Source organism: Emys orbicularis, chromosome 1, assembly GCF_028017835.1.
Source record: "Emys orbicularis isolate rEmyOrb1 chromosome 1, rEmyOrb1.hap1, whole genome shotgun sequence".
Taxonomy (NCBI): domain Eukaryota; kingdom Metazoa; phylum Chordata; order Testudines; family Emydidae; genus Emys; species Emys orbicularis.
This window is the reverse complement of record NC_088683.1, coordinates 260,918,089-260,930,195: the sequence shown is the minus strand read 5'-3', so window position 1 is coordinate 260,930,195 and position 12,107 is coordinate 260,918,089. Positions and strand designations below refer to the sequence as shown.

General features: G+C 42.5%; 1 protein-coding gene across 1 annotated transcript in view; it reads left to right on the top strand.

Annotated features, from left to right (window-relative positions):
- MYO16 (myosin XVI) overlaps positions 1-12,107 on the top strand; it is a 468,353-nt gene that overhangs the window by 172,734 nt on the left and 283,512 nt on the right. The window contains exon 10 of the mRNA XM_065418712.1: positions 8,216-8,326. Coding sequence (XP_065274784.1) covers positions 8,216-8,326 — 111 coding nt within the window. The remainder of the gene's footprint in view (positions 1-8,215; positions 8,327-12,107) is intronic.

Below are 12,107 nucleotides of genomic sequence, written 5' to 3'. Positions count from 1 at the left end.
TCAGGCAATCGCTAAGGCAAACAAGTTTGTTTAAATTTACAGGAGATAATGCTTCCTGCTTCTTATTTACAATGTCACCTGAACATGAGAACAGGCATTCACGTGGCAATCTTGTAGCCAGCATAGCTAGGTATTTACATGCCAGATATGCTAAATATTCATATACCCCTTCATGCTTTGGCCACTATTTGTGAATGAACTCCTTGGGGGAGAATTGTATGTCTCCTGCTCTGTTCTATCTGCATTCTGCCATATATTTCATGTTATAGCAGTCTCGGATGATTACCCAGCACATGTTGTTCATTTTAAGAACACCTTCACCGCAGATTTGACAAAATGCAAAGAAGGTACCTGTTGGCAGTGGTGAGCTGGAGCTGGTTCACACGGGTTCACGCAAACCAGTTGTTAAATGCAGAAGCCGATTTAGAACCGGTTGTTAAAGGGGTGGGCAATTGTGAGAGGGTGGTTTTTCTGTCGTTACACCGGCCCTGAGAAGCATGGTAAGGGGGCCGGGCCGGGGCTGGGAGGAGGGGTTGGATAAGGGGCAGGGAGCATTTGGAGGGGGCGGAGGTTCTGGGGGGGGGCGGTCAGAGGATGGGGAACGGGGGGGGGGGGGCGGGTTGGGTAGGCGTGGGAGTTCCGGGGGTCTGTCGGGGTGGTGGTGGATGGGGTCAGGGCAGTCAGGGGACAGGGAGCGGGGCAAGTTGGGTAGGGGATGGGGTCCTGGGGGGCAGTTAGGGTGGGGGGTCTTGGGCGGGGTTGGTCGGGGGACAAGGAGCAAGGGGGTTGATGGGTTGCGGGTTCTGAGGGGGCAGTCGGGGGCAGGACGGGGGGAACAGGCTGTTTTGGGAGGCATGTGGGGCTTGTACTCACCGGGCAGTTCCCTACCGGGTCTTCGGCGTCACTTCGGTGGCGGGTCCTTCACTCGCTCCGGGTCTTCGGCAGCACTGAAGGACCCGCCGCCGATGTGCCGCCGAAGACCCGGAGCGAGTGAAGGACCAGCCACCGAAGAACCAGTAGGGAACTGGTTCTTAAGACTTTGGCAGCTCATCACTGCCTGTTGGGATATGTAAGGGTTAAGTAAAGACCTGGGTAACCACTACCATGGTAATAGGAAGTGAGGCACAGGCAAGCACTGTTTCTTCCCTTGATAGATAAAGTTGCCACCCTTTCCCGTACCCTTCTGCTTGTTAAGGATAGATAAGCGTTGTAGCTGCATAAGAAATATGGTTGTCTGAAGGATACCCTTTGTGTGAAGAAGTGTTATCTCCCCCCCCCTCCCTTCCTCTCCCAGCTACATAAATGAGCTCGGGTCATGTCCCCTTCCTCCCTCCCCTGTGAACTGCTGATTAAGGGAACTTGTGGCTACAATTATTGCAAAGAAATGTATCTTCAAGGTAAAAATGTCTGTATATAATATGCTTAATGCTGTAAACAGTAAATGGGGCGGGTATAATTATATTCAGTAAATAGCTATTAATATTCATTATATGGGCGTTCATATTATCAAATAAGTGTTTCGGGGGTGTTGGAGTAAATGTGGGTATTTACATATTAACTTAGATAAAAGAGTGTGATGTGATTAGTTCAGGGCTTACTCGACAATTGGGTCGAGGGGAACAAGTACCGCAATAAAGAAGCCCGTTTATTCAATCCGCCTCTGGGTCCTCCTGCTCGTTCTTTCCATCTCTAATAATACCAATGTGAGATTTCTAAAGATAGCTACAGCACTTGACCCAAGATTAAAGAATCTGAAGTGCCTTCTAAAAATCTGAGAGGGACGAGGTGTGGAACATGCTTTCGAAAGTCTTAAAAGAGCAACACTGCGATGTGGAAACTACGGAACCTCAACCACCAAAAAAGAAAATCAACCTTCTGCTGGTGGCATCTGACTCAGATGATTAAAATGAACATGTGTCGTTCCACACTGCTTTGGATTGTTATCGAGAAAAACCTGTCTTCAGTATGGATGCATGTCCTCTGGAATGGTGGTTGAAGCATGAAGGGACATATGAAACTTTAGCACATCTGGCACGTAAATATCTTGTGATATCGGCTATAACATTGTCACACGAACGCCTGTTCTCACTTTCAGGTGACACTGTAAACAAGAAGCAGGCAGCATTATCTCCTGCAAATGTAAACAAACTTGTTTGTCTGAGCGATTGGCTGAACAAGAAGTAGGACTGAGTGGACACATAGACTCTAAAGTTTTCCATTTTTTTATTTTTCAATGCAGTTATTTTTTATACATAATTCTACATTTGTAAGTTCAACTTTCATGATAAAGAGATTGCACTACAGTATTTGTATGAGGTGAATTAAAAAATACTATTTATTTTGTTTATTACAGTTCAAATATTTATAATAAAAATAAATATAAAGTGATCACTGTACACTTTGTATTCTGTGTTGTAATTAAAATCAATATATTTGAAAATGTAGGAAACATCCAAAAATATTTAAATAAATGGTATTCTATTATTGTTTAACATCGTGATTAATTGCACGATTAATTTTTTTAATCACACGATTAATCACAATTAATTTTTTTAATCGCTTGACAGCCCTAGTTCTGATATGAATAAGGTGATAGGTATCTACTGAAAAGTTCTACAGTGAAAGCAGAAAGGAGGAAGCATAATTTAAAAATAAATCGGACTGTTCTGAATTCTCATCATTGTGAACAAATAAACTAGGTCCTGACAAAGAATCTCAAAATCATGATATAAAAATATAAGAACTTGAAAAAGTATATCAAATGCTTACTCTGGAATCTGATCTCCACAATTATAAGAGAAAAGGATGACCGCTCTGTGGGTCTGGAAACACAATATAGCATAACTACAAACTTTCTGGCACATCATTTGGTTTAAAAAAAATCCTTAAACTTTATTATTCCATAGGTTGCAGAGAGTGAACAAATGAATCAATATATTCTGCTTCTAAATCTGCTTTGTCTCTAGTCTTTTCATATGATTTTAAAGAGACTATGAGACCAGGAGAGAACAGTTTTTCAAGGTCTTTTTTCCCCCCAGGGTGATCTCCCTGATGTCTAATTTCTTACTAAAGATCCATATGTATAAGAAAGGTTTTTCTACTGAGCAGGTTGAAACTGGTCCAACAGTTGCACAGCCTACAGTTCCTGTTCAATAACTAACATTTAAATCTTAAAATGTTAATAGTGACAACAAAATCTGATTGAGGTATCTTTATTTGGTCTGTCCAGAATGTATATTTTAGAGAATTATTATCGTATATGGTTTCCTTGAAAGTTACTACTTGATCTAGTTCAACAGTTGTATTATAGATGAAGGTCTTTAGGAATACCAGATGTCTGCAACTGCTCTTTTAGGTTGGGTGGAACAAATGTTGAAATGTTGTTGGTAAAATTCACGCCGTCACGTGCACTTGATGGTTTGCCTATGGGTAGGGTTGCCAACTTTCTAGTCGCACAAAACCAAACACCTTAGCCCCGTCCCTTCCCTGAGGCTCCGCCTCTGCTCACTACATTCCTCCTCCCTCGGTGGTTCACTCTCCCCCACCCTCACTCACTTTCACTGGGCTGGGGCAAGGGGTTGGGGTGCGGGAGAGGGTGAGGTTGAGGGCTCTAACTGGGGTGTGAGCTCTGGGTGGGGCCAAAAATGAGGGGTTCAGGGTGTGGGAGGGGGCTTAGGACTTGGGCAGGGATTTGGGGTATGGGAGGGGGTGAGGGCTCTGGATGGAGGTGCAGGCTCTGGGTGGGGCTGGGGATGAGGGGTTTGGGATGCAGGAGGGGGCCCCGGGCTGAGGGATGGGGCCAAGGGATTCAGAGTACGGGAGGGGGCTGCGGGTTGAGGCAGGGGGTTGAGGTGCCAGAGGGGGTGAGAGCTCTGGGGTGGGGCTAGGGATGAGGGGTTCAGGATGTGGGAGGGGGCTCTGGGATGGGTATGCAGGAGGGGGTATGGGCACTGGGCTATGGGTGAGGGCTCTGGGCTGGGGCCAGGGATGAGGGGTTTGGAGTGCAGGGGGGGCTCCGGGTTTGGGGGGGCTCAGGGCTGGGGAAGGAGGTTGGGGCTCGGGGTTGGGGCACGGGCTTACATCAGGTGACTCCCGGTTAGTTGTGCAGCGGGGGGGCTAAGGCAGGCTGCCTGCCTGTCTGTCCTCGCACCGCGCTCCGCATGCCCCGAAAGCAGCCAGCAGGTCTGGGTCCTAGGCTGGGGGGCCAGGAGGCTCCACACGCCACTCTCGCCCTCAGATGCCACCCCCCCTCCCCTCCCCCGCAGCTCCCATTGGCTGGTTCCTGGCCAATGGGAGTGTGGAGCCGTGCATGGAGTCCCGTGGCCCCCCACCTAAAAATCCTGAGCCAGACCTGCTGGCCGCTTCCGGGGCACAGTGCGATACCAGCCAGGACAGGTAGGGACTAGCCTGTCTTAGCATCGCAGCCCTGCCGACCGCACTTTTAACTGCCCAGTCGGCAGTGCTGACCGAAGCTGTCAGGGTCCCTTTTCAACCGGGTTATTCCTGTCGAAAACCGGACACCTGGTCACCCTACCTATGGCTATATCTACACTGCACACTGCTTATGGCGGCATGTGAGTACATACCCTACACGCCTCCTAGCATGGGTATAAATAATGGTGTAGATGGTGAGGCACTGCTTATGTGTGTAAAGTAAAGACACACCTGAATCCTGTGGGTACATAGCCTATACGGCCATACGTGCTGGAACTAGGGGTGCTACTGCACCCCCTAGCTTGAAGTGATTTCCATTATATACTGGGATTACAGTTTGGTTCAATGGCTCACTGCACCCCCACTATACAAATTGTTCTAGTCCCCCTGTATATGGCTCTCTACATGCCCAAGTAGTGCCTCCCCCATCTACACTGCTATTTCTAGTGGTGTAGTGTTCCGCTGCCACCCTGCTGCTGGAGCCTTTAACTGCTGCCTCCCCCTGTCAGAGCCTTTCACTGTCATGCATAGCTACATACTGCAGTGTGGATGCAGCCTATTTTTCTTTGCTGTGTGTGGCTACACTTACGCTATATGCCGTCACAAGACATGTGTAGTGTAGACAAAACCTACGAGTAGAGACTTTCTTTGGTCAGTATTTATTGCCTGTTACTAGTACTGATCAAAAAAAGGGACACATTTTTGTGAAATTTGGAATATTACCTATCACATACAATTTTATTTTGAAGAATGGATGGAAAATAATGAGGAGCCAGAGTGAGACTAGTCTTAAAGTGGTTGCTAACACACTGCTGTATGCTGCCCAAGGTGTGATAGACTGGGCAGAGCCAAAGTTTTATCCCCGTCCCACTTGTCACTCTACAGAGCTAGTTTGGTATGCTGGGAATTAAGCGGCACTCTTGAGGCCAGCTATAAATTATTCCACTCCTCACCCATCTCACCCTAGGGGAGCAAAGCAGAGGAAGAACTGTGAATCTCCGAATCATAAACCGTCCCAGGGCTACTCATGGTGTGTGTGTGTGTGGGGGGTGCATCTTATGCATTGCCCCTTACACAGAGCTATTCCTAAAGGCACAGTTTAGCCCAAAGACAATATATCCATTATTGGGGTCACATTTTGTTATAAGTTCTACTCAGAAGTGACCCTGAAAATGTGCATGTTGGCTCATTCTATAAAAGTTATGATAGTCATCATGTAGCACACATGCAGCTAAATGCATATGAATACTTTTATTTGTGAGTTCTATAATGTAAGCAGTTTAATTTTAGGAAATGATAAAAAATTAATTTGAAATGAAATTATCCCCAATATCTATTTCTTCTGGCCTTTAATACTTCCTAATTAAGATTTCTTAGGTGTTCTTTCTTTTTTTTTTTTTTTTGCTTTGAATTGTGTTTTCTGTCAAGTGTATGATTTAAATTGGTGGCTCATTCATTAGGAATAGAGCTGGAGTTTAATGAACACAATAATAGGATTGGTTGTGGAATTGATGAGGAACTGAATAGAGCAGTTCACTCTGAGTCATTTGTATATACTGTATGTGATTGTGCTCTATGATATCTAAAGGCATAACAAGTTTGAAAAATAGAAAAAAATTCTCATAAGTAGCATGTCCTGATTCAAGCAAGAAGTAACAACAATGCATAAAGAAGAAAATAGAAAAAGTGTTTTGTTATTAAATGCAGACTTAGGCCTGGTCCCCACTAAGCCCCCACTTCGGACTAAGGTACGCAAATTCAGCTACGTTAATAACGTAGCTGAATTCGAAGTACCTTAGTCCGAACTTACCGCGGGTCCAGACGCGGCAGGCAGGCTCCCCCGTCGATGCCGCGTACTCCTCTCGCCGAGCTGGAGTACCGGCGTCGACGGCGAGCACTTCCGGGATCGATCCCAGAACATCGATTGCCTGCCGCCGGACCCTCCGGTAAGTGTAGACGTACCCTTAGAAAACTGTCACTCCTTTTTGTGCTCATATCCTGAGAGCTGTCATTCTTGACACAAATCTTGAGCCTGTGAGAATCTTTAGGGTGAACTGAAGTGTAAAGAGCTACATAGTTGATATTCTACAATTCTGAAATTGTTTGTGATACTAGAGAAGGTCTATATGTTTGTAAGTTCAGTTGTTTTATGCCAACAGATGTATTGTTTTTGAGAAAAGCTGGTAAACTATTTAAACAATAAGACCCAGCAGGATTTGGTGGTTCTGTCAAACACCAAATGGCTAGTGTTTTTTTTTTTTTTTGCTTGGCATAAAGATGAAGGTTGAGTGCCTTCAAACACTCTTTTTGTGTGTATCTTGGGTATCTTAAATCTAGTGCTCCTATTTATTGTTTGATTGATTGATGGATTGAGAAAAATATATATGTTCTGTTATTTCCAAGGATTCACATCTGGGGATGGATATAGAGCACCAAATCCTGTTCATCTTGGTTACCCAACAACACAGGGGGTAGCCTCAGTGTCTGATTATCTCTGCCTTAAAATGACAATTATAATATTTTTTGTATATATATGTATAATCACAGTACCTTTTGGTCAATGATCTCCAGCACTTAAAAAAGGTCCCATTTAGTCCCTTTTCACAGATGAAGAGACTGAGGCACATACAGGTTAACTGATTTACCCAGTCACACAATGAATCAGTGATAAATGTAGGAAAAGAACCCAGAACTTCGGACTCCCAGGGCCAGATACTGCACCTATTAAAGTAATTGGCAAAACCGCCATTGACTTCAAGCTTGTACCCTCAGTGTTTTTGCACTGATCACATTGGTCAATTACTGATGAAATAACATTGTGAATGCCATTTTCTTTTTGGTTTTGTTAAAATGTGGATTTGCCAGTTGTTCACTTCAAACACATCTAGGTGACTATTATCTATTTGTCTATATGTTCTTCTGGCATCTAGAAACATTAAACTTGCCAGCTGATATTAACAATGATTCAACCTGCACTGTGAGCATAGTAGAATTCACTGCACAATGTATCAGTCTTTATCGTATTTTATAGCAGTTCTCTTATAGTTGATGTATTGTACTTTTACAACATATAAGCAATTTTCCTTTTGGTAACAGAATTTGTTTCTATAACATTTAGATTGTACACTCTTTAGGCCTCTTATCTCCTGTGTTTGGAAAGCGCCAAGCACATTTTGGGTGCTACTGTGATATAAATAATAAAAAAACATTATTCATACATTAGATGCTGAGCACCTTCTACTCCTATTGACAGTTTAACTCCCGACTCTCACTGAGTTTCCTCTGTTATGTTCTGTGCAGCTGAATTCCAATAGCATATTAAGTTCCATATGCTGAGAAGGGTGAAGCTACAGGAATATGGGAGCTCTGTTTGGTGGCAGCCGATATGTGATTTACAAGTGCATTAACTTTTCAACTCTCGATCATCTTCATCAGAAACAGTCAATGAAGAGGGCAGGAGTGTTCTACTTCAACTTGGAGTCTTGTCACGTTTAGGGATTGCAAATAGCATATATGTACATTTCCATATACTTAAGTCCCCATTAAACCCATACAGAATATATGCCTTAAAATTAATAATCTTTCTAATTTACTTTTATTGCTTAAAATAAAGTATGAAGAGTTATTTGGGAAGTATAGACAACTTTTTGGTTTCTTAATGCAGAATAAACATTTATATCAATTGTAGTGGTTGTCACTTGTAATTGAAACTAGGGCATTACACTGCAGGGTGAGCGGCTATGAAGTTAGATTATTTGAATGTATGATTTGTATTTTCCAGGTCAAGTTAATGCCTCCAGCACCAAATGATGACCTGGCTACTCTGAGTGAGCTAACAGACAGCAGCCTGCTCTATGAGATTCAGAAACGTTTCAGTAACAATCAGATATATGTGAGTGGCTTTGAAACTGCTTACTGCAGCATTTTTATTCAGTTACCTACAGTCAACTTTCAGTGATGAGCAATTAAAGAAAATAGTATTGGACTGTTAGTAATTCCAGCTAAGCAGAATTACTAGACACTAGGCTGGCAAGTATTGCTGACTAATATTAAGATGAATGAAGGTGTATGTGTGTGTTAAATTTACAACTACTCAAATTTAATTGGGAAAGTCTGAAATTAGGGCAAAAAAAGATATAGTGAGTATGCACAGGTATGTCTGTATGTATATTTACCAGAAAATATGTGCTGGTAAAATGTGATAGGGGCATGTGAACTCATTCCTCTTAAACTATCAAGAGATTTCTGTCTTTAACTTTAGGTAAGCATAATTTTCATGCAGGCTTCTGATTACAATAACCGGAATGGAATAGAGATTTGGATAACAAATCCAGAAATCAGTATACAGCATTTGATTCCCTGTTACTTTTTCCAACAATTTACATGAATAATTCTCTTGATATTGTTATGTTAATGATTTAGACACAGTAAAATAATTACAAGATGATTTACATGCAAAAGATTTTTCTGTTCTTGCCATGTTAAACAGAGGGAGAATCCAGTCAGCCATAGATTATTTCAAAAGTAAAATCTGCATATGCATATTTCTGGCATCCCTATTCATAACTACTTACCCTTTTCTAGCTTATTGAACAGCTGATTAGGTAATTTGCATGCAAATGTGAAATCTGTGAATCTGATTTAATCTAATGAATTGACAGAGTGTGGTTAGACCAGAGAAATGCAGAGATTCAGAATGTCACAAACAACAAGCTACTGTAAACACCTGAAATTAAATACGGGAATTACGTTCATAGGTACTATGATATTGGTTGGTAGTAACAATGCTGTTCAGATGCTGAGATTATATTTATGTTCCTGCCTTTTTTGTTTATGTGAATCCTCCTTTTTATCTCATTTTCAGAGGTACTGAGCATGCACAACTCTGACTCAAATCAATGGGAGCTACAAATGCTCAGCATCTATGAAAATCAGGGCCAAGTGTAGGTTTACTCTTAAAATAGTTCACCTGATATCTCATTCTCAGGATTGACCCTGAGGTTCTACGTCTGCCTATCCTTCTGGCCTAATTAAATATTTTTGTTTTGTTCAAGAGCACAATAGTGATCTCGAAGCCATTGATCAGTGCTGTTATGGTTAATAGCAGCCATTTGTGCAATGTGTGGCGATTGCCATCAGAACTGAAAAACCTCTCATCCATTATTTACCTGGGCTCCATCATCTCAGAAAGGAAAAAGCCGTTGGAGGCCATTTCCAAACCCAGATCTCCCTCACCATAGCACACATACTGCCATGCTCACTGAAGCTGTTGCAGAGAGGCATAAACTACATCTGCCCTATCCAACAGGGGATCTAAGCAGGGCTTCATTCTGAGGGCAGGTGGTTTTATTGTACCTCCCCTCCAAAAGGATGTTCTGTTGGTGGAGAGAGGTGGGGCACGTGGGCAGATGGGTAGATTTGATTTTTTTGTTGCAACCCAGAAGTCCCATCTGTGATGGTTGCTCAGGGGATACGCTAAATCAGCATAGCCTCAGGTCCCAGGTCAGTGCTGCCTAGTTTTGTGTTTCATAGACACCTTATACACTCCTGTGCAGAACACTGGGTGAATGTAGCTGCTTTGTAAGAAATATTTGAATAGGAATAACTGATACCTTTATGTTACTGGAAATATGGGTGCCTTGATAAGCCTAAACTATTTGTGTAAATAGATTTTTAGAATGAGCTAATGATAGGTGTCTTAGAACAATTTTTAAAAGAATCAACAGTTAAACAGAACTTTAATACAATGAAAGTTTCAAATCACTAGGACTATTATATGTTTGAATGGCATCAAAAGAATTTTGGAATACTATTGGTTGCTGGATTTCTAATGACAATGGGCCAGGTCCTGGGCTTCAGTCAAGGAACACGGCAAAGCTTGTGCGGGGAGACAGAGAATGGATGCAAAGGCATCTTTAACCGCCCACCCCACCCCTGCACCCCATGTGCTCTCCTGATCCTGGGACTGACTGGGCGCAGATCCGTTCTTTGGCGTACATTAGAATAGCATTCAGGGTTTACAGTGGGTGCCAACAGCCCCAAGTGGCCTTTTTGGCATATGGAAATCAGCTGGTGATTAGAGAGCCGAGGCCTCACCCTCTTACAGTTTGCAGCTAGCAAAACGGTGGCATAGGACTCACTATCACATTTCTACAGCATCAGAGGATCACCCTTTGTGGACGGAATCCTGCAGAGATTGGTTAAGAAACTGCCTGTGCTGGCTTTATGGCAGTTTTCCACAAAGGATGTGACACAGAGCGGCTCCAGGGGCCTGGGCCTAGTGATTTGACATAATATTTTTGCGTTCTTTGGGCTTCTAAATATTATAAAAAGCAATTTGAGGGCTGTATTGTGACAGATAATTGTGTACATGAAAATAAACTATTAAGTATAGTCTTTTTACACAAAAGTAAAGCTAAAACTGAGTTCAGACATTGTCCATAGTGCTGTATAAGACACAGAAGACAACATGGTCCTTTCCACCAGGAGACAACACAAAACACATTGACACAGTAGAGGAAAATTCTCCCTCAGGCCATTGCTTGTTTCCTTTGTCTTTTTTTATTAGTGTTTTTTTTTTTATTTGGTTGGTTGTTTTTTTGCTTTGTTTTGTTTTATTGGTTTGTTTTGGTAACAGTATGTCTGAAACATTTTTCTTTAAGTAAGTCAGTGTTTGTGGGCAGAATCTTTTAAAAGCACAATAATAACTGAATTATTTAATTAAGAATATGTTGAAAAACACTTTTTGATGTTCTAATACAATGTAAACAGAAGTTCACATTACTTTTAGTACACCTCTACCCCTATATAATGCGACTCGATATAACACAAATTCGGATGTAACACGGTAAAGCAGCGCTCGGGGCGGGGAGGGGCTGCGCGCTCCGGCGGATCAAAGCAAGTTCGGTATAACGCGGTTTCACCTATAACGCGGTAAGATTTTTTGGCTCCTGAGAACAGCGTTATATCGGGGTAGAGGTATATGTGAAAAAAAATTACTAAATTCTACTTTTCCTCAACAACTACAGCTATCATTTCAGTCATTATCAGTTTGACAAAACACCTAATGGTATTAGAATTTTATGAATCAATTAGAAAAGCACTTGCCACCAAACAATTCTTCAGTTTTTATTTTTAGTTTTCTATAGTGCATAGTGTTAAAATAATCAGGGCCAATATGTGTTTCAGTTGGCTTGCTCTTACGTTCTTTTGTTATTATTCTTTGTAGAAACTACTCTTCAGCTGCCCCATATATGAACAAGGTTAAAAACTAAATACCATTATAGGAATCAATGGTCCCAGATTCTGTTATGGAAAATCTTTGCTGGGTGAAAAACTAGGGCGGAGGTGGGTGGGAAAGGTGGTTTAAAGTCACCTTTACATATCCTGGCTCCTGAGGCCATCCCATCACTGGTGTGCTCTCTGGTACAAGCTAGAGAAGCCTTTCACTGGCTGCTTGTGGGCCCAAAGAGCTGATATGGCAATCTGGCCATGCCTCTTATGTCAGGAATCAGAAGATGTGTGGAGACATTATCTCTAGTCCACTGGGAGGTGAGTAAGAAGTAAGGCACAAAGCAGTCAGGATATACTGGAGAATGCAGCCCAGTGGATTCATGTAGTGTTTGTTCTAATATTGCGGATGAAATCCTGGCCCCATTGCAGACAATGGGAAT